The sequence below is a fragment of the Callospermophilus lateralis genome, chromosome 2, assembly GCF_048772815.1.
Source record: "Callospermophilus lateralis isolate mCalLat2 chromosome 2, mCalLat2.hap1, whole genome shotgun sequence".
Lineage (NCBI taxonomy): Eukaryota > Metazoa > Chordata > Mammalia > Rodentia > Sciuridae > Callospermophilus > Callospermophilus lateralis.
This window is the reverse complement of record NC_135306.1, coordinates 9,891,019-9,914,164: the sequence shown is the minus strand read 5'-3', so window position 1 is coordinate 9,914,164 and position 23,146 is coordinate 9,891,019. Positions and strand designations below refer to the sequence as shown.

The 23,146-nt window shown below is 41.5% G+C and overlaps 1 protein-coding gene across 3 annotated transcripts in view; it reads right to left on the bottom strand.

Annotated features, from left to right (window-relative positions):
• Positions 1-23,146, bottom strand: part of Golga1 (golgin A1) — a 57,559-nt gene that overhangs the window by 11,457 nt on the left and 22,956 nt on the right. For all 3 annotated transcript variants that reach the window (XM_076845490.2, XM_076845488.2, XM_076845489.2), the window contains exons 11-15: positions 21,698-21,823; positions 18,698-18,793; positions 13,819-13,914; positions 12,089-12,238; positions 11,027-11,122 (exon numbers count right to left, since the gene is read on the bottom strand). In XM_076845490.2, the coding sequence (XP_076701605.1) occupies positions 11,027-11,122; positions 12,089-12,238; positions 13,819-13,914; positions 18,698-18,793; positions 21,698-21,823 (564 nt within the window). The remainder of the gene's footprint in view (positions 1-11,026; positions 11,123-12,088; positions 12,239-13,818; positions 13,915-18,697; positions 18,794-21,697; positions 21,824-23,146) is intronic.

Below are 23,146 nucleotides of genomic sequence, written 5' to 3'. Positions count from 1 at the left end.
TTTTATACAGTGAAACAGCAGCTTGCAACAAAATAAGAAATAAAATATTCAACTTCATTAAAAAAAAATAAATAAAGGATGGCTCTGTCACCCAAGATGAATGATCAGAATCTCTTCTATATTAAGATCCTTCTTTATATGCTGAAGCTGAGTGGGAGGCGCCCTCCTGCCATGTGGGTGCTCAGCTGGAATGACCCAAGCTTGGAGCTGCTGTGGCCATATCCACCACACTGCAGGATGCAGCCTACATGATGGGACAAAAGCATGAACAATGGCAACAAGAGAAAGGAGGTGATAGACCCCAGTTCCAGTCCGACGGGTCTTTCTGGTTCTGTGAGTTGTTCCTCCTAAGAAACCTCCCATATTAGCCTCAGCCACTGACATGTTGGCCCTGCCCTGAGCTGACAGACAGGGCACTTGAGGCTGGGGCTGGGACAACACCCCTTAGCAGGGTCCTCCCAGGCCCTCCTACTTCCAAGCAGAGGTCTAGGGAGTGGCTCTTTTGATAAAGGGGAAGGAGCAAGAGGTTTCAGCTTGGTAGAGAGGGTTGGAAGGTCCTGGAGGGGAGGCTGCTGTGCCTCCTGGGGAGGCTTTCCTGGGGAAGGTTAGAAGAGACAACTTTGACTGCTGATGTCCAGGAGGGCAAGAGGTGGAGGCATGTGTGAGAAAACAGTAAGGTCAAGCCAGGGCAGGAAGCAGAGTCTCAGGGCACCTCTCCGTCAGGGTACTGTCCTTGGCTCTTTTCATCCATGGCCATGTTGGGTCCTTAGGAATATTTTGAGGTCAGGGGTTACCATCATCTATTTAAAAAAGGGAAAATGGATTCCCTCAAGAATCAGCTAGTGAGGGACTAGGCTGGCATATGAAACTGGATATATATGGCTCTAAAGTCTGTGCTGGGCCCCATATTGTGGGATTCAAGGTCGATATATCCAGCCCGGGTTCACTGCAGCAGCAAGCAGGGCAGGCATCGTGAAGGAGCCATAAAGTGACCCACACTTCAGCCTCTACACCTGGGGTGAATCTGGTGAAGTTCCATTTCCTTCAATCTTCCAGCTTCTAGAACTGCATTCATTGGTGGGGGCTCACAAAATGCAGTGCCTCAGAATACACAGGCATGGTGGTACACACTTGTAACACCAGTGACTCAGGAGACTGAGGAAGGGGATCACAAGTTTGAGGCCACCCTGGGTAATTCAGTGTGATTCTGTCTCAAAAAACAAAAACAAAAACAATAAAACAACTCTCCCCCACCCCTCTTCGGTACAGTGTACTTAGGTTCAATCTCCAGTACAAAAGAAGCAAAAACTGACAGAACTAAAGGGAGGTAGCAAAATCCACAGGTGTAGTTGAAGAGTTAGTATGCTCTCTTCACATGGAACAAGTAGACAAAAATAAATAAGGAACTATGTAGACTCAAATAGTATTATCAACCAACTTGACCTAATTAGAATGCACAGAATACATAATGGCATGATGATATATTTGCTAAGACAGACTTTTAGTTAGTTTAGAAAACAAGTCAGAAGCCAGGCATGGTAGGGTAAGCCTGTAATTCCAGTGGCTCAGGAGGCTGAGGCAAGAGGATTACAAGTTCAAAGCCAGCCTCAGCAACTCAGCAAGGCTCTGAGCAACTTAGTGAGACCCTGTCTCTAAATAAAATACATAAAAGGGCAGGCAATGTGCCCTCAGTGGCTAAGTGCCTCTAAGTTCAATCCTCGGTACCAAAAAACCCCCGAACACCACCACCACCACCACCACCACCACCACAAAGCTTTCACATCTTCTCGCTCGTAAAACTAGGTAACTTCTATCTTCTAACTGGGCCATGAATGACACACTGTGGGTCTGAATTTCCATTTTTTCTAGTGTCAGTGTATTAGTTTCCTATAGCTGCTATAATGAATTACCATAAACTTGATGTCAACAAAGTTTATCATTTGACAGTTCTGGTGGTCAGAAATCTGAATGGAGCCCTGTGGGAATACATTAAGGTATCAGTAGAGCTGTTTTCTGAAGGAGACCTTGGGAAGTTCCATTTCTTTCAATCTTCCAGCTTCTAGAACTGCATTCATTGATCTGTAGCCCATTCGTCCATCTTCAAATCTCTATTTGCTTCCATTGCCTTTTGACTTCTGTTTAAAATCTGCCTGTCTTGCCTGTATAAGGGTACTTGTAATTTTTTAGGGCCCAAACAGATGACCCAGGATAAACTCCTCATATCAAGATCCTCAATCACATGCAGATTGACCTTTGCCATATAAGGGAACTTCTAGAAAATAGGATGTAGATATCTTTTGAGACCATTACTCAGTCTACCACATAGTCAGTTTTGACAAGTTATATTTTTCTAGAATTTTACCATTTAAAATGATTTTTAGGGCTGTGGTTGTGGCTCAGTGGTAGTGTGCTCACCTAGCTTGCATTAGGCACTGGGTTCGATCCTCAGCACCACATAAAAATAAACAATAAAGATATTGTGTCCACCTAAAACTAAAAAATAAATATTTTTAAAAAAGTAAATTTTAAAACATTTTGGCATAAGGTGGTTTATACGTCTTATCTGTTTTATGTCTCATGATACATAGTGATGATTTATAGCATGCTAAAATTTCCTTCTATGTATTGCTTTACATTCCATTAGTTCGGACAGATAGTATTCACATGATGTTGTATTTAAAAGTATTTTTAAATTTCCATTGTGATTTTTTTCTTTTACCCTGTGGTGATTGGAAAAAATGCATTTTTTATTGATTCTTTTTAGTTACATGTGACAGTAGAATCTATTTTGATCTATTTATACAGGCATGGAATAGATCCTAATTAGGATCCTAGTCTTGTGGATGTATAGGATGGTGAGATTTCACAGTGGTGTATTCTTACATGCACAAAGGAGAATTATGTCAGATTCATTCCCATTCCACTGACTTTCCTGTCCCCTCTCCTTTCCCTTCATTCCTCTTGTCTAATCCACTGAACTTCTATCCCCCCGCATTTATTGTGGGTTAGTATCTACATATCAGAGAAAATATTTATTCTTAGGGACTGGTTTATTTCACTTAGCAGGATAGTCTCCACATCCATTCATTTACTGGCCAATAAAGTCGTCATTCTTTTAAGTTTTTTTTTTTTTTTTTTTTTTTTTTTAGTTGTAGATGGACATGATACCTTTCTATTTTTTAAAAAATATTTATTTTTGGGCTGGGGATGTGGCTCAAGCGGTAGCGCGCTCGCCTGGCATGCGTGCGGCCCGGGTTCAATCCTCAGCACCACATACCAACAAAGATGTTGTGTCTGCCGAGAACTAAAAATAAATAAATAAATAAATAAATTTAAAAAATATATTTATTTAATTTTTAGTTGTAGTTGGATACAATATCTTTAATTGATTAATTAAATTTTATGTGGCGCTGAGGATCGAACTCAGGGCCTCGCCCGTGCTAGGCAAGCGCTTACTGCTGAGCCACACCCCTAGCCCCAAATATTTATTTTTTAGTTGTAGTTAGGCACAATACCTTTATTTTATTTATTTATTTTTATGTGGTGCTAAGGATCAAACCCAGTGCTTCACATATGCTAGGCAAGTGCTCTATCACTGAGCTACACCCCAGCCCTAAAGTCATTCCTTTTTTATGGCCGAGTAATATTTCACTATGTACAGACACCACAATTTCTTTATCCATTCATCTGTTGATGGGCATCTAGGTTGGTTCCACACCTTAGCTATTGTGAATTGTGCTGCTATAAACATTGAGTAGCTGTTACTGTAGTATGCTGATTTTAACTCCTTTGGGTATATACCAAGGGGTGGAATAACTAGGTCAAATGGTGGCTCCATTTCTAGTTTTTTGAGGAATTTCCATACTGCTTTCTGGAGTAGTTGCACTAATTTGCAGTCCCACCAACAACGTATGAGTGAACCCTTTCCCTACATCTTTGCCAATATTTGTTGTTACTTATATTCTTGATAATTGCCATTCTAGTTGGAGTAAGATGAAATCTCAGTGTAGTTTTAATTTGCATTTCTCTAATAGCTAGAGATGTTGAACATTTTTTCATGTATTTGTTGACCGTTCATATTTCTTCTTTTGAGAAGTGTCTGTTTAGTTCCTTAGCCCATTTATTGACTGGGTCATTTGCTTTTTAGGTGTTAAGCTTTTTGAGTTCTTTGTATATTCTGGAAATTAATGCCTTATCTGAAGTGAAGGTGGCAAAGATTTTATCCCACTCTGTAGGTTCTCTCTTCATGCTCTTGATTGTATCCTTTGCTCTGACAAAGCTTTTTGGTTTCATATAAACCCATTTATTAATTTTTGATATTACTTCTTATGCTTTGAGGAGTCTTGTTTAAAACATGGGTTCCTAAGCTGAAATATTGGAGTGTTGATCCTATATTTTCTTCTAGTATGTGCAGGGACCTCTGGTCTAATTCGTAGGTCTTTGATCTACTTTGAGTTGAATTTTGTGTAGGATGAGAGATAGGAGTTAAATTTCATTCTACTATATATGAATTTCCAGTTTTCCCAGCACCATTTGTTGAAGAGGCTATCTTTTCTCCAAAGTATGTTTTTGGTGCCTTTGTCTGAGATAACTATATTTATGTGAGTTTGTCTCTGTGTCTTCTACTTTATTCCATTGGTCTTCATGTCTGTTTTGGTGCTGATACCATGCTGTTTTTGTAACTATAGCTCTGTAACATAATTTAGGTCTCATATTGTGATGCCTCCTGCATCACTTTTCTGCTGTGGATTGCTTTGGTTATTCTGGGTCTCTTATTTTTCCAAATGAATTTCATTCATAACTGCCTTTTCTACTTATATGAAGAATGTCACTGGAATTTTAATAGGAACTGTGTTAAAATCTGTATAACACTTTCAGTAGGATAGCCATTTTGACACTTCAATTCTGCTTATCCAAGACCATGAGAGATCTTTCCATTTTCTAAGGTTTGCTTCAGTATCTTTCTTTGGTGTTCTGTAGTTTTCATTGTAAAGGTCTTTCACTTCTTTTGTTAGATTGATTCCCATGTTATTTCATTTTTTTTAAGCTATTGTGTATGGGATAATTTTCCTAATCTCTCTTTCAGCTGATTCATCATTGCTGTATAGGAATGCAATTGATTTATGGGTGTTAATTTTATATCCTGCTACTTTGCTGAATTCATTAATGAGTTCTAGAAGTTTTCCAGTGGAGTTTTTCGAGTCTTTAAATATAGAATCATGGGGCTGGGGATGTGGCTCAAACGGTAGCGTGCTCGCCTGGCATGTGTGCGGCCCGGGTTCGATCCTCAGCACCACATACAAAGATGTTGTGTCCACCGAGAACCAAAAAATAAAAATTAAAAAAAAAAACACAAAAAACCTCTGTCTCTTTCTCTCTCTTTAAAAATAAATACATAAATAAATAAATATAGAATCATGTCATTGGCAAACAGAGATAGTTTGAGCTCTTCTTTTCCTATTCATGTCCCTTTAATTTCTTTCTTTTGCCTAACTGCTCTGGCTACAGTTTCCAAGGACTATGTTGAATAGAAGTGGTGAGAGAGGGTATTCTTGTCTTGTTCTAGTTCTTACAGGAAATGCTGAAAGTGCATTTAAATTTTTTTTTTTTTAGTTGTAGATCAAAGACCTATGAATTAGACCAGAGATCCCTGCACATACTAGAAGAAAATATAGGGTCAACACTCCAACATTTCAGCTTAGGAATCCATGTTTTTAACAAGACTCCTTCATTTTATTTTAATGTGGTACTGAGGATAGAACCCAGTGCCTCATACATGCTAGGCAAGTGCTCTACCAATGAGTTACAACCTCAGCCCCTGAAAGTGCATTCTTTAAAAAAAAAAAAAAAAAAAAAAAAAAAAAAAATATATATATATATATATATATATATTAGTTGTAGTTGGACATAATACCTTTATTTTATTTTTGTGAGGTGCTGAGGATCAAACCCAGAACCCTGCACATGCGAAATGAGCATTCTACTGCTGAGCCACAACCCCTGTCCCTGAAGGTGCATTTTTAATTGCAAACATACACACAGAGGTTTTCTCTATTTTTATTGTTGATTTTAGACTTAATTGGATTCTGGTTAGAGAATATAGTCTGTCTTCAATACTCTGTATGAAATTTCTTGAGACTTACTTTATGGTAAAATTTTTTAATTATTCCATGTCTGCCTGAAAAGGATATGCATATTTTACAACTGGTGGGTGCAGAGCTCCATGTATGTTAAGAATATATATTTTTTAAAATATTTATTTATTTTTTTTTAGTTTTAGGTGGACACAATGTCTTTTTTATTTTATTTTTATGTGGTTTTGAGGATCGAACCCAGTGCCCTGCACATGCCAGGTGAGTGCGCTACCACTTGAGCCACATCCCCAGATCCTGTTAAGAATATTAATATTCTTAAGTTCAAATCTATACTTATAACTTTCTCTCAACTTATTCAGAAAACTTATATAGAAATTTGTTAAAGTATCCAAGAATGTAGATTTGTCTAGTGATGTCTATATTCCTGTTCATTTTTTGGTGTTTGGGGGGGCATATTGGGGATTAAACCCAGGGATGCTTCACTACTTACCTACACCCCCAGCTTTTTTTTTTTTTTTTTTTTTTTTTTTTTATTTTGAGACAGTCTGGTTAAGTTGCTGAAAGCCTTGCTAAGTTGTGGGTCCAGCCTCCAAAGCTGTGATTCTCCTGTCTTAGCCTCCTCAGTCACTGGAATCACAGATGTGACACTTGCCTGATTTCCCGACCTTTTATTTTCAATCCTCTGTTTCCTTATTTTAGACATGACTCTGATAAACAGCATATAGTTACTTTAAAAGTTGAAAAATTTTATCTTTTAATTGTGGCATTTGGTTAAATATTGACATGTTTGAGTTTAAAATCACTATCTTAAGATGCTTTTTGTCTCTTGTTCGATATTCACTTTTAACCCTTTATTTTCTATTCTGGATTTTTTAAATTTCTTTTTTTTTTTTTAAGTCTGGAAGCTACACACCCTTTTATTCCTTTTTTTTTTCAGTGATTAATCTACAGATTACAATATGCATCTTTGTCTTGTCAAAGTTCAGTCTTTGTTCGTTTTAGTGCAGGAGATTGAACCCAGGGCCTTCTGTGTGCTAAGCACCACTGAACTACACACCCAGCCAAAATTACTTGGTATTTTTGTCCAAATCCCAGAAGATGTGAGGGGTTGAGAATACTGACTACATTGATCTTATCTGACTTGGGTTATTTTTGTCTTATATTTTATTTACATTATATGTTTATTAAGATAAATAATTATTTCATCCCTTAGGCACAATGGACGCTCTAAGTGGGGGTTTTATGTCCTTGTGAGGTTGAATACTTGTGTTGCACATGTCATACAATATGGAAATACAAGACTATAAAAAAACCATCACTATTTTTTTAATAAGTTCATTTAGATTTGTTCTTCATTCCCTCTTATCTCTTTACATCCTCTGTACTTCCATCTAGAATTTCCCTTCACCAATCTAGGATCACTTTAATCCAAAATTAGCTAGTGAGATTTTCTGGGCCACCTTACTTCTTTAATTAGTTCAATCCACCCCAAGGCAGGGTGGGGATGTGGTGCTGGTTACTTCTGGGTTACCTTTACTCCTAAGTGTCCCAAACCAAATCTTTAAGGATCTCCCAGGCTGAACCCAACGTGGGTCTTAAATTCCAACCTTTATCTCCAGCTCTGAGGAGCTGCAGGAAGCCTGGATAAACATCCAGCAGGAATCCCCAGGGAAAAGTTGCTCCCCATGCTGTAGGCTCCCCAATGCCTTCAACAGGCAGTTCTCATTTTGGACAGCTTTTCTGCACACTCCAGGGCAAGCTGGTCTGAGTTGTGCCCTTGGAGAAGGGGAAGCATCTCTAGTTTCCTTTCAGCCAGCTCTGGTCAGCCTCGTCCCCACTGCTCCACAGTGAACACTTGTCAACCTTCAGTCTTTCTTGACTCGTCAGCTGATGTGACAGTTCCCTTCTCTGTCTTGTAGCACTCTCTGTCCTCTCCTTCGGGAGCTCAACCTTCCTCTGGTTCCACTGATCTCCTACTTGCAGTTCCCTTGGAGTCTTCTAGTTGATCCTCCTTTTCTTCTAAACCTTGGAATGTTGGCTTGACCCTGGTCTTTACTTTTGGTCCTGTTCTTTATACTTATTGCATGTCCTCTGGTTGTAAATCAAAAAAGTAAAAGTGTAGCTGGATGCAGTGGCACATGCCTGCAGTGTCTTGGCAGGCTGAGGCAGGAGCATCGTGAGTGCAAAGCCAGCCTCGGCAACTTAGCAAGGCCCTAAGCAACTCGGCTAGACCTCCATGTTTCTAAATAAACATAAAAAGGGCTGATAATGTGGCTCAGTGTTTAAGCACCCTGGGTTCTAGTCCCTGGTACCAGAGGGGGAAAAATTGTAATGATTTTCTACTTTATATATTTATTCCGAACCTCAGTTGGTATTTCAACACTTGTTAGCCAAAAATAACCAGATATCTCCCGGACTCCCAGTGGTTCCCTGAACAGGTATAATATTGCCTTCCCAAGAGACATTTGGCAAAGTAGAGACCAAGATTCTCCTCGACCCTACACACCATTCTCAGCACAGCCCCCCACCATGATTGTGGCCTAGCACATCAACGGTGCTGAGGGTGAGAAACCCCGAGTTACAGAGATCGTGTGATGGGGCCACCTCCAATTTCCTTTCCTCTCATTCCTTTCATGGCAAGTGATGAAAGCTCTGTATCAAACATACATCCTGAGTCTGTACAATTCTCCCCAAACCCAACACTCACATGTAGTTGTTGCATTACTAAGAAGCCTCCTAAAAGCACTTCTGCCTGTGCTTCCTTACAAGCTTCTCCACCTCGAGCCAGGGAAATTGTCTTAAAACAAAGCCCTTACACATCACTTCTCTGCTGCAGAGGCCGCCCGCTGTACTTTCTCACGCCTGCGGCCTCCTCACTCAGGTTCTGCGATCCCCCAGCGGCTTAGCCGCAGCCACACTGGACTGATCTTTGAACACACCAAGCTATTTTCTGCCTCTAGAGCCTCTGTATTTGCTATTTCTTCTGTCTGGAGCATTCCTTCTCCAAATGTTCACATTTCTGGCTCCTTCTCACTAATCAGATCTCTGGCTCAAATGTCACAGAAGTCTTCCTTGACCTGCATACTGAAAAGTGGCCTCTCCTTCCTCCTGTCTGTACCTCACCTTGCCTTGTTTTCTTTACAATGAACACTATTTGCCGTTGTTTTTTTCTCTCTAGTTACAAGCTCCATGGAGAAGAAAAGCTCTGTCTGTCTTGTCTTGTTCATTGCCAGATTTCCACACCTACAATGTGCCTTGCAATTACAGACATTCTGATGTTTGGTTAAGGAATGCATGGAACAATTTCTGACTTCAAGGTGTGTGATTCCCACTACTGACGATGATGCCTGAGCAACCTGTCAGATACCAGTAATGAAAGCTCATGAACCATTCGGCTATGGACGTTCTCAGAGAACATCCTAAGCCAGGCAGGTATTCCAATGACCCATCATCCCCAGGAACTGGGAGAGGAGCCTGAGCATACAAGACCAGGGATGTCAGGGAGGCAGGATTTGACTCAAGCACCAAGTGCACAGAAAGGAAAGGGTGTCTACATTTCTGCTCAAGGTCCCTGATACAAACAAGGTCTTCATGAACTTTTAAGACTTTGCTTTACTTGTCTCACTGAAAAAAACAAGCCAGGGAGGTGCTCTAACAGCAGGACATCCAGGAAACTGACACAGAGGTATAAAGGACTGGGCCACCCTCGTGGAGTGAAAAGTCAGATCAGCACTATCCCTAACTATGAAATCTGGACAGATTATAAATTACTTATACTTGGAAGTTCAATGACATTAATTGCCAAATGAGCATTATTATTATTATTATTTTTAATTAGCTACACATGACATTACAATGATCTTGGCAATTCATACATTTCAATCAACTGGGGCATAATTTCTCATTTTTCTGATTGTACAGATTGCAGAATCACACTGGTCATAGAGTCACCTATATACATACAGCAATCATAATGTCTATTTTTTTTTGCTGCCTTTCCTATCCCCCCTCCCTGCCCCTCCTTTCTCTCTATCCAATCTAATGTGACACACTTTTCTTTTTTCTTTTTCTCCTCACAACATCATACATGTATTTTGTATAACAATGAGCGTCTCCTTCCATCTTCCATGCAATTCCCCTTCTCCCTCCTTTTCCCTCCCACCTCTCTTCCCTATTTAGTGGTAATCTTCTTCTCATGCTCTTCCTCCCTATCCCATTTTGAGTCACCCCCCTTAAATCAGAGAAGACATTTGGCATTTGTTTTTTAGGGATTGGCTAACTTCACTTAGTATAATGCTAATGCCATCCATTCCCCTGCAAATGCCGTGATCTTGTTATTTTTTAAACAGTACTAGAGATTGAACACAACTATACTTGAATTTTATTTTAAGATAGGTTCTAACTTGCCAAGCTGGCCTTGAACTTGTGATCCTCCTGCCTCATGCTCCCAATCACTGGGATTAGGTGCACCATACCTAGATAATTCTTTTTTTTGAAATTAAACTCAGGGGCACTTGACCACTGAGTCACATTCCCAGCCCTATTTTGTATTTTATTTAGAGACAAGGTCTCAATGAGTTGCTTAGCACCTCACTTTTTGCTGAGGCTGGCTTTGAGCTCACGATCCTCCTACATCAGCCTCCCTAGCCACTGGGAGAACAGGCATGCGCCACCATGCCCAGCTAGATAATTCTTAATATAGTCCTGGAGCTCTGAGAGGACTTAATGAGGTGACACTTTCTAGCAGTTGCCTGATGGGAGCACTGAACTAAAGCTAGCTGCATGTTTCCACTGTAAGTACAGAACTTCGGTGATCATGGTATCTCCTCTGCCAGGTAAGCACCAAGTGCAGGACTTTGGCTGATCTCTCCAAACACACTTGTAAAAGATATAAACACTTTTGTGAAACTCTGATTCAATTAGATAAATACCTTCAGCTTCTTTAGCTCAAACTGATGATGTTGTAAAGAATGTTCAAATTCATTTCTGCGCTCTTTCAGGGCTGCATTTTCTTGTTCCAGCTCTCTCTGCAAATCAAGAACACATAAAGATCGGCATCTTTGAAATGCCTTTTCTTTTGGTCACTGTAGGAATGTGAAATGACAATAGGGTGAGGGGGTTGGGGTTTGGCTTAGTGGTAGAGCACCTGCCTAGCATGTGTGAGGCTCTCTCTGGGTTTCACCCCCCGCCCCGCACCATAGGAAAAAAAAAAAAACTGGATGTGGTGGTACACACCTGTAATTCCAGTGGCTTGGGAGGTTGAGGCAGTAGGATCACAAGTTCAAAGGCAGCCCCAACAACTTAGTGAGGCCCTAAACAATTTGGCGAGACTCTACTTTTTTTTTAAATGTTGGGGTACTGGGATTGAACTCAGGGGCACTCAACCACTGAGACACATCCCCAGGCCTTTTTGTATTTTATTTAGAGTTAGGATGTCACGGTGGTTAGTGCCTTGCTTTTGCTGAGGCTGTCTTTGAACTTGTGATCCTCCTGCCTCAGCCTTCCAACAGCTGGGATTACAGGAGTGTGCCCCATGCTGGGCAAGACCCTATCTTGAAACAAAAAGTAAAAAAAGGGCTGGGGATGTGGCTCAGTAGTTAACTTGGGTTCAATCCCCAGTACCCAAAAAGAAAAAAAAAATTATAAACTTCTCAAGGAGGAATAACATACTTCTCAAATTTGTGGGGCAGGGAGAGGGACCATAAAAAGGGAGAAGTCACTGGGGAGAAACAACATGAGTTTCAGAAAGAACATGAAAAGGCTGAGGGGAATGGTCAGGAAGCACCAGGAAGGCCCTTGGGGAAAAAAAAAAACCATTATTTTAGATTTCTCTAAAAAGTTGCCATTTCACAGGGTCTCACAAGCAGGGGCTTGTTAGAAAGATCTGACCTTTTGTACAAAGTGAATTCCTGAGGTCAGGAGTCAAGCATGGGGCAGATGAGCTGTGCCTGGGCCCAGTGCTGATGCTCAGCCTCCCTCTGTTCTCCACTCACCATTCTGCACTCAGCAGCTGTCTGGTCGGCTGCCTGTGCCTGCGCCAGGGCGGCCATCTGGGCCTCCAGCACATGGGTGCGTTCCCTGCACTGCTGCTCCAGGGTGAGGGCCTGCTGCTGCGCAAGGCTGCTGTCCCGGTTCGCCGCAGCCTGCAGGGAAACCAGAGCCAGTTAGTGAAAAGGAAAAGAAAAATTTGGGGAGGGTATGGTAATTTTATTCTGGCTCTTTGTGGCCCAAACATGGTACCCAATAGAAATAGATCCTCTTCCTAACGGCCTCCTCCCAGGTATCCTTGAGGAACCCCTGCAGGCCATGCCTACTGATGGCAGACTTGCCCTGTTCCAGGAGACAGCCCAGCAGGGGTCTTTCTGCTCTCTATCACTGAGCTACACCTCAGCCCCTGGCATTGGTTTTGATGCCACTGCTGTGCCCTCATGGCATGTGGGGAAGCTCTGGGAACTAGCCCGTTCCTGAAGCAGGCCTCCTCAACGGCTGAACAGTGTCCCCCTAAGCTGATGTTTCTCTAGAGTGGCAATGGAATATAGTGGTAGAACAGGGCTTTGCATGCGAGAGATGCGAGTCCTGCCACTTGCTGACTTTAAGCCCCTGGCCAGTGACCAAAATCCTTTATGAAATGCAGACGACAGTGTGTGCCTCTTAGGTGTGCTGCAAGGACTAAGCAAACTTCTGTGTAATGTACTCAGCATATACCTTGGACGTGGTAGTCAAGAAATCAATTATGGTTGCTTTTTTTTGTTGTTGTTGGAGAGAGAGAGAGAGAGAGAGAGAGAGAGAGGGAGGGAGGGAGGGAATTTTTTAATATTTATTTTTTCAGTTTTTGGTGGACACAACATCTTTATTTTATTTTTATGTGGTGTTGAGGATCGAACCCAGCGGCCCGCGCATGCCAGGCAAGTGCATTAACACTTGAGCCACATCCCCAGCCCATGGTTGCTTTTTATTATTTATTTTATTTTTTGTGGTGCTGAGGATTGAACCCAGGGCTTTAAGCATGCTTGGCAAGCAGTGTACCACTAAGCTACATCCCCAGCCCTTTTTATTTTTTAGTTTGAGACAGGGTCTTTCTAAGTTGCTGAAGCTGGCAGTGAACTTGTGATCCTCCTGCCTTAGCTTCCAGAATTGCTGAAATGACAGGAGTGGACACTGTGCCTGGCTGCTGAGTACTTTTTTTTCAGTTGTTGACGGGCATTTATTTATTTATTTATTTATTTATTTATTTATTTATTTATTTATATGTGTTGCTGAGGCTCAAACCCAGTGCCTCACACATGCTGGGCAAGCGCTCTGCCACCAAGTCTCAGCCCCAGCCTTGGCTGCTGACTACTTTTAACTCATTCAACACACATGAGGCTGTGATGACACTTCTTTGCCCACGCTGTCACTAGAGCTTTGACCAGTTCTCCACACTTCTGATCACAAGCTGAGGTTGGACCCCTTGAGGAGCTACTACCTCTAACTTCCCCAGAGTGGGTCAGGGCCTGAAGGTTGGGTGTTGGTGGGATCACCCAGTCAGTCCACATCTTCAGGTCACTGGGATCCTGGGCAGCTTCTCAGTCCTTGACCTGCTCTGCCTGCATGCTCACGTCCACCATAATAACTATGTCCAAGGTCAGATCCAGACACTGCTGCAGATGCTTGGGAGTGTGTCTGGAGCACCTGCATAAGATCAATGGCAAAGCCCAAGACCTAGTGCCCAAGAAGCACTCACGAGTTCCTGGATCTGTGCATCCTGCGCAGCCACGACATCCCTGCTCTGCCTGAGCCGTTCCTCAGAGGCCTGAAGGCTCTGTTCCAGTTCCTTCACCTATGGGGAAGAAAAGCATTCTTTCTGTTTACAAGAAGCTGAACAGTTTTAACAAATGGTTTTAAAATTCAAATTAGTTTGGGGGTATAGCTCAGTGGGAGAGCATGTGCATAGCAGGCACAAGGCCCTGGGTTCTATCCCTAGCACCAAAACAAAAATTAATAAAATAGGTACATGACAGAAAAATGCAAAATGAGAAAAAGAAATATCCAGAAGCCTACCATTATAAAACACTAGCATTTTGGGCTGGGATTGTGGCTTAGTGGTAAAGCGCTCGCCTAGCATGTGCGAGGCCCTGGGTTCGATCCTCAGCACCACATAAAAATAAATAAATTAGATAAAGATATTGTGTCTAACTACAACTAGAAAAAATATATATATATAATATTAAAAAAAAACTACTAGCATTTTAATACTGTCTCTTCTAGTCTTTCTTTTTTTTTTTTTTGAGATGGGATCTTGCTAAGTTGCTTAGGCTGAACCTGTGACCCTCTTGACTCAACCTCCAAGCAACTGGGATTACAGGTGTGTACCACTGTAACTGGCAGTTAGGTTTTTTTGGTTCTGGAGATGAAGCCCAGGGCCTCATGTGTGCTAGGCAAGTGCTGTGCTAAGAGCTATATCCCCAGACCCTGAGAGGGACAGCTTTAACCACCAGGTTCTTCACATACATTCACTAAAACGATTTAACTAAAAACATCCCCATGGGCTGGGGATGTGGCTCAAGCGGTAGCACGCTCGCCTGGCATGCGTGCGGCCTGGGTTCGATCCTCAACACCACATACAAACAAAGATGTTGTGTCCGTCGATAACTAAAAAATAAATATTAAAATTCTCTCTCTCTCTCTCTCTCTTTCTCTAAAAAAAAAAAAAAAATTAAAAACATCCCCATGAGGAGAGGGTTACTATCTCCATGCTGGACAACAGTAATGTTATTGTCTGTGATTACAACTTTTAGTAGTGGTAGAGCCTGTAAAACCCAGTTTTTTCAATTCTTGGGTTCAGAAAATATCACCCAAATGTCAATTTAGAGGCAGAGCTCAAGAAAGATTCATAACCTTAAAAGGTTAAGTGAAATGTTACCATATGACCCAGCAATTCTACTTCTAGGTATATGCCTAAGAGAAACGAAAATATGTAACTTCACACAAAAATCTCATATACTAATGTTCATGTAGCATTATTTACAATAGCAAAAAGGTAGCAACAACCCAAATGACCATCAATGAATAAATGGATAAACAAAATGTGATATATTCACCCAACAGAATATTATTCAGCCTTGAAGAAGGAAATTCTGATATGTTATGACCTAAATGAACTCTGAAAACATGCTAAGTAAAATAAATCAGGGGCTGGGAATGTGGCTCAAGCGGTAGCGCGCTCGCCTGGCATGCGTGCGGCCCAGGTTCGATCCTCAGCACCACATACAAACAAAGATGTTGTGTCCGCAGAGAACTAAAAAATAAATATTAAAAAATTATCTCTCTCTCCTCTCTCACCTCTCTCTAAAAAAAATAAAATAAAATAAAATAAACCAGATACAAAAGACAAAGGGTATGTGACTCCACCTATGTGATGTACCTGGCATACTCAAAATCAGAGATAGAAAGTAGAATGGTATTTGCCAGGGACTGGGATAGGAGAGAATGGGGGTTTCTGTTTTAGTGGATACAGGGTTTCAGTTTAGGAAAATGAAAAGGGTCTGGAGATAGATGGTGTGGGCTGCCCAACAAAGTCAATGTATCCTGAACACCCACTGAATCATATGCCTAAAAAATGGCTTAAATGGCCAATATTATATTATATATATTTTACCATAAAAAAAAAGCCAGGTACATGTCTATAATCTCAGCAACTCAGGAGGTTGAGGCAGTTTGAAGCCAGACTTGGCAATTTAGCCAGACCCTGTCTCAAGAAATGAAAAGAACTGGGGCTCAGTGGTACAGCACCCATGGGTTCAAATGAACAACCACCACAACAAAAGTATAATTAAAAATAAGATGCCATCAAAGCATCCACAGAGACTCTGAAGGTTCTAGGAGTTAATAAGGCATCTACTGGGAAAAGTGTAAAATTTTAATAAAGAGTATAAAATAATCTGAATAAATGGAATTTATATATATTCTCAGAAGGGATTCCTTAATATTATAAAAATGACAATTCTCCCACATAGTCCATACATTTAATGTAACTTCACTAAAAATCCAAGTTAAACTTTTTGATCTCAAAACTTAAGAACTTTAAACTGAAAATTTTAAATTTCTATAAATAGTTAAATCAACCTTTGAAGAAAAGGGGAACGTATCAGGTATCAAGATCTAGTATTGACAACACTATAGAAATAAAAACACTGTAGAATCTATACAAGAGCAGACAGTCTGAATGAAGGAATGTACTGAAGAAGGCAGGGGCAAACCCCTGTGCAAATGGAAGCTTAGTACGTGATACGGCGAGCATAAGGATCAACATGGAAAAGAGAGATTGTTCATCAAATGATGTTGAGAAACCTGGAGAAAAGTAAAGCTTGATTATTACTTAAAATCACACACAAACACAGTCTGTATATGTGAATTAGAGATCTATTATGCAAATAACAAAATTATAAAATGAATAGAAAAAATACAGAAGATCTTTGTGACTTAGAAATAAGAATGCATTTTTTTGGTGGGGAAACTGGGCACTGAACCTAGGGATGCTTTACCATCAAGCCCCTTTTTATTTTTTATTTTTATTTATTTATTTTTTTTGAAAGAGAGAGAGAGAGAGAGAGAGAGAGAAAGAGAGAGAATTTTTAGTATTTATTTTTTAGTTTTCGGCGGACACAACATCTTTGTTTGTATGTGGTGCTGAGGATCGAACCCGGGGCGCACGCATGCCAGGCGAGTGTAATACCGCTTGAGCCACATCCCCAGCCCCCCTTTTTATTTTTTGAAACTAAGTTGCTTAGGGCCTCACTAAGTTGCTGAGGCTGGCCTTGAATTTGCAATCCTCCTACTTCAGCCTCTGAGTTGATAGCTTTATAGGTGAGCACCACCATGCCCAGTAAAAATGTATTTGTTAAATGAAATGTCAATGCACAAAGCAAAAACACTGATGAGGCCTTTCTCTTTCTGCCATTTTGGAGCCTGTGAAGGCTGCTGGGAACTGGACTTCTAAAAACCAAATATGTCTGGAAGCTATAGGCTGGGTCTTTGAAACCAAAAGGAGTCTGCAGCTCCTTCTAAAATTGAAGGTGTTTACGCCAGAGATAGAGCTGAATTCAATTTGTGCAAGAGATGTGCTTATGTGTACAAAGCAAAAAATAGTAAACAAGTAATGCCAGAGTGATCTGGGGAAAGGTGACTTCTGCTCATGGAAATAGTGGCATGGTTTGGGCCAAATTCTGAAGGATCCTTCCTGCCAAGGCCACTGGACACAGAATCCATGTGATGCTGTCTTCCTCAAGGATTTAAACTAGTTAAAATTAAGTAAAAATGGATTCAAGGGGCTGGAGTTGTGGCTCAGTGGTAGAGCGCTTGCCTAGCATGTGTGAGGCTCTGGGTTCGATTCTCAGTACTGCATATAAATAAATAAATAAAATAAAGGTCCATCAACAACAACAAAATATTTTTAAACAATGGATTCATGCTTTTTTATTAAAAAGTTGATGAACCTGACTTTATCAAACTTAAGAATTTCTGTTCAAGGAAGGACACATCACGAAAGTTAACAGAATGGTTCAGAACTGAAAATGACAAAATAATACAAGCTATACAATGGAATCCTTCCAACAAAATAAAAGACTGAAAACACCCAAAGAAAAGTAAGCACAGGATATGAATTGACAATTCTAAAAGTAGAAACCTGAAAGACTAACAGTCATATAAAGTGATAGCCAAACTCATTAACAATCTTGGCAATGAAACTAAAGCTATGAACTATCATTTCACAATAAATAAGCTGGCAAAAACTACAAAGCCATGAAATGCCAATGCTGGAAAAGGCAGAAATGCAGATTTAGAAACCTCATGCTTGTTGGAGAAGGAAAGCCAGGTGCAGTCCTTTGGGAACAATCTTGTCCTAGTCTCATTTTCTATCACCCTTAAGGACTTAGAACAGGTTGGTCAATGCAGTGTAATCTGTGCTGGCCAGAAGAGCAAGGCAATCTGGATGTCTGCCATGTGACAGGTAACTACACAGTACAGTAGGTAACAACAAGCAGTAGATATGGACAGAAGACAGTGCAGTTAAAGATATCAGAGAAGACAAATCAACAGCTGCATCATTTACAGAGATTAAAAACAAATGGTCAGGCAACATTGGCATATGCCTATCTATAATCCAAGCTCAGGAGGCTGAGGCAGGAGGATTACCAAGTTCGAGGTCAGCCTCAGAAATTTAGCAAGACTCTATTTCAAAAAATGAAAAATAAAAAGGTCTGGGGATGTGGCTCAGTGGTAAAGGGCCCCTGGGTTCAATTCCCAATACCAATAAGCACACAAAACAATGCTACCCAATTTAGGTCAATATTGCACCATAAAATGGTCTGTATGAACCACATTCAAGTGGTTTCAGTGGTTAATTGGTTTCAAGTGGAAATAAAAAGGAATCAGTAAGCAAGAGAACAATTTTGTGTAAAGCAATGATGGTAATGTGGCAAAGGTAAAGAAAATAACCCTGTATAAGACCCAAAAAGTAGACTCATAGTATGGAAGAGCTGAAAAAGGGAATTCGTGGCCACACCCCATCATTCAGCCAGGTTCCAACCAAACATAGGGCACACTAAGAATAAGATCAGTACCCGAGTCTCCAGGACTTCAATGACCTTGGCCTGACTGCTTCTGGCTGCCAAAAGCTGCTGCCTGGTATCCTCCAAATTCTGCTCGGCAACAATTTTCTGTAAGTTGAAAGACAAGTAAAAGAAAATGGTCATTTCTTAGAAGGCTGAGACAGAAGGATCACAAATTCAAGGTTAGCCTGGGCAACTTAGCAAGACTCTGTCTCAAAATAAAATAAAATTAAAAAGAAAATAGGCATTTCTCCATTGAATAAGTGTTTATTGATGCCTACAACACACTATGCTTTGTGCCATGCACAGGGAACACATGCACATTGAAAACCCCAGCAAACTGATAAATAATTCACAGATGGTAAAGTACACATAGATAAATTTGGCACAGTTCTTTGTTTCCAAGGCTGGGGCAAATGACTACAACAATAACAAAAAATTTTTCAGCAGAATGCAATAAATTTCTGCAAAGAGGGCACATGGCTGGGGAGACAAGGCCACAAGGTAAATGGCAGTTCCTAACTGAAAGGCAGCCAGGACTGGGAGCATCCAGGGCAGAGGGCAATGACAGGGATGAGAAGGGCTTGCTATGTTCAAGGAACTGCAACTCCTCACAAGCCAAAGAGATGATGGGTTTAGGTCAAGAATTCAGACTAGAAAGTTGGGCAAAAGGGCTGGATAACAAGAGGATTTTTAATGCTGCAAAAAGAAGTTTGAGCCAAGTGCAAGGCACCTGCCTGTAATCCCAGAGACTCGGGAAGATGAGGTAGGGGAACTGCAAGTTTGAGGCCAGGCTCAGGAACTTAGTGAGACCCCAATTTTAAAAATAAAAAGGGCTGGGGATATAGCTCAGTGGTGAAGTGCAACTGGGTTGAGTCTCCAGTATTGGAAAAAAGAAGTTAAAACTTTGTTCTGTATCCAACATTTTTCAAAGTAGGGCCTTCCAAACCCTATCATTAGATTTACCAGGGGTAGTTAGTTAAACTTGAGGCCTTATTTCAGGCCTACTGAAATGAGCATTTCTCAGGGTAGGGTCAGAGATATACACTTTAGTCAACCTCTCAAGTAACTCTTAGGCACTCTACAATGATGATGACCTAAACAATAATAGTAATTATCTTTTGTACTAGGTATTGAATCCAGAATGCTTTACCACTGAGTCCAGTTTACCTTTTATTTATTTAATATTTATTTGTCCCCAGTCCAGTTTACCTTTTATTTTGAGATAGGGTCTTGCTAAGTTGTTTAGGGCCTTGCTAAGGCTGGCCTTGAACTTGTGATCCTCCTGCCTCAGCTTCCCAAGTCATCTGGACTATAGGCATTCACAACAGCATCCAGATACAATAATGTTTATAATATTAATAGATAACATGTAGTGAGATGGGAACATGTTCCAATCATCATTCTAAGTACTGACATATTGTCACCCATCTAATCCTAACAATCATTCTGTGTTTGGTACAATACTAAATTCAATTTTAATGAGAAGGAAACAAACACAAAGAGATTAAGCTACTTGCTCTAGGCTACAAGCTCGTAAGTAGAAGAAGCAAGATATGAACACGGATGTCTCATTCTAGAAATTTGGAACCCACATTATACTCACTGTAGACTGTTTAAGGGAATTGTGGAAGATGTTTAAGGGAGTGATATGATCAGAAGTGCTGTTTAGGAAGGTCGATTTGGCAGTGAGGTGGAAGACTGTGTCAGAGGGTGAAGGAGAGGCTGATCCTGGACAGCCAGTCTGGAGCCTTCATGCACACTAGGCTAGCACTCTGGAAGCCTGAAGTACAACAGTGGCAGGAGAGATGGAGATATTCAGTTGAAATTGGAGACAGTAAGTGAGTCTACCCTAGGCTGAGCCCCAAGGGCCTGGCTTTGTCACTTTTGTCATGATGGGGTCAATCACAGGGATACAAAGAGGAGGAGGGACAGAACAGGAGCAGAGAATGACCTAAGACCTGAGGAGAAAGTTCACCTAGTCACTGGGCAAGAGGCCAGACTATTCAATAGCTCCCTCAGCAGAAGTGCATCCCCTGCCCCAGGTAATTTTGCTCATGTCAAAGGGAGATGGTAGCTATTTCCTTTGCCCCATAGCAGAGTGGGAAGGGAACAGTGCAGGAAGACAACACAGCTCAAGTTGGGGCATAAGTCACTAGGTGACCAGGGGGCTATCTGTTCACGTGTATCTCTGAACAAAGCTCCTCTATTCCCTAAGAAGCACACAGGGGGCATAAGACTAGGTTTTTTTTTTTTTTTTTGGTGATGCTGGGGATTGAATCCAGGGGTGCTCTACCACTAAGCACATTCCCACCCTTTTGATTTTTTATTTAGGGTCTTGCTAAGTTGCTGAAGCTGGCCTTGAACTTGCAATCCCTCTGTCTCAGCTGAAGCCGGTCTTGAACTTTCAATCCCTCTATCTCAGCCTCCTGAGTTTCTGGGCTGTTACAGGTATGTGCCACAAAACCTGGCCCCAAGGATGTTTTTGATGAAAGCAGGACAATCTAAAGTAGAAGTGCTATGACACAGGCTGATAGGCCAGGATACCAGGGAGGCTAAGGCAGGAGGACAGCTTGCACACACGAGTTTGGGGTCAGCATAGGCAACAAAGCAAGACCCCATCTCAAAACAAAAACAAAAACAAAAATAAAAAATCCCCCACAAAGTTGGAGCGTGCTCTCTTCTCACCAAGCTGCTTGCTGACCCTTTGACCCTCTGGTTCTGAAACTCTAGGACTTTTTTTTGGTGCTGGGGCTTGAACCAGGGGCACTTTACTACTGAGCTACATCCCCAGACCTTTTTATTTTTTTATTTTGAAACAGGGCCTTGCTAAGTTTTCCACAATAGTCTTGAACTTGTGATCCTCCTGTCTCAGACAGGAGGATCACAAGTTCAATCCCGAGTCACTGGGATTACAAGTGTGCACCACCATGCCCAAAAACTTTAGGATTCATGAAACTCACCAGAGTTACAATGCCTTTCCAATACGTTCAGGTACAGAGTGAAAATTACCTCTCTCAGGAGTTCTTGCACATGTTCTTCTCCTGATAAGTTCTGTTCCAATCTCTTCTCCAAGGATGCAACCTTCTCTTGCAAATGTGTGATGAGTTTTTCCTTCTCTTGAGTTTCAGCAGTGACCTGCTCAGAAGAAAGCAGAGGTCATACTGAACCACAAGTCCTCTATCCCTTGCTTTCTGTCTTCTCTTGGGCCATCATGTTTACCTGGAAATCTGTTCTCAACTACACCCTAGAAAAACTCACAGATAGAAAATCTTCCCTGACAACGGGACATAAGAGATGTCAGATTAGAACCCAGTGATTCTTAGGAATGTAGTTCAAAGACTCAGGTCAGCAAAAAGCAAGCACTCAACCAGATTTAAGCAACTGACACCCTGGGAAGGAACAAAGCCACTGTCTGCCTCCAGAGCTAATCCCAACCAAGAAGATCCTAGTCTGTTCTGCCTCTTAGGACCTACTGAACAATGCTTCTGGAAACTTGAGGGGCTGGATGAAACAGTGACATTGCCAATATATCTGCTTTTAAGGCCAATGAGAGAATTCCTGCAACAAATGATGGTATTCCCCTGGCTTATGCACAGGGCCCCCAGCAGAGCTGCCCGCTTGGCATGAGACCAACACTGCCCACTTCAGTTTGTCTCCTTAGCAATGATGGCAGTGGTGGTGGTGGGAGATGGCATTAACTTTGTTACTTTCACTAATACCAATCTTTTAATGCTGCTCAACATCAAAACACAGGATCCAGGAGGCTTTTAATATCCAGGTTCTCAGATCTTTGGTGATTCCTGCATCCTGGATGTGTGTCCTCCTCTCCCACAAAGGCAGCATGGCAGCTGCCTCTCCCCTGGAGCTTACCTGCTCGCATTCACTCTGCTCATCCTAACCCTATGCTTCTGTTGCTCCATCTCAAGCCAAGACATTCATGTTCAGCTTGCAACCCAGTCAATTTTTGCTCAGAATAAGAGGTAGTCATCTTTTGCCTAGAGTTTTGAGAAGCACCTGCTATTTTGAGTTGTTGCTGGGGTGACAATGGAGATAGTGGGCAGGAGGCTGATGAATGATTCACAGCCCTACAATTCATTAAAGTTTAATCAGGCCTAAACTCCATGATTTGTCTTCGGGGACTGACCCACAAGAGTACTGAAGCTGATGATGGAGACAGATAAGCACATGCCTAGCTATACAGGAACACATTCATGCTGCAACAGGTGACCACGAGGTGCTGTGTGAAGAATCAGAGCAGGCCCTCTGAACAGGCAAGTCCAGGTAGAATGGTTTGGGAGAAGCACCAGCACTCTAGATAGAGGGCAGCTCGGGTGAAGAGGTAACAAAGCTCCCCATGACCATGAGGCTGGTAACGATGGAAGAGCAGAGGACAAACCCCATGTCAGAAACCTGAACAAGGCAGATGCAAGCCACACGTCTTATAAAAGATGGTGGTAG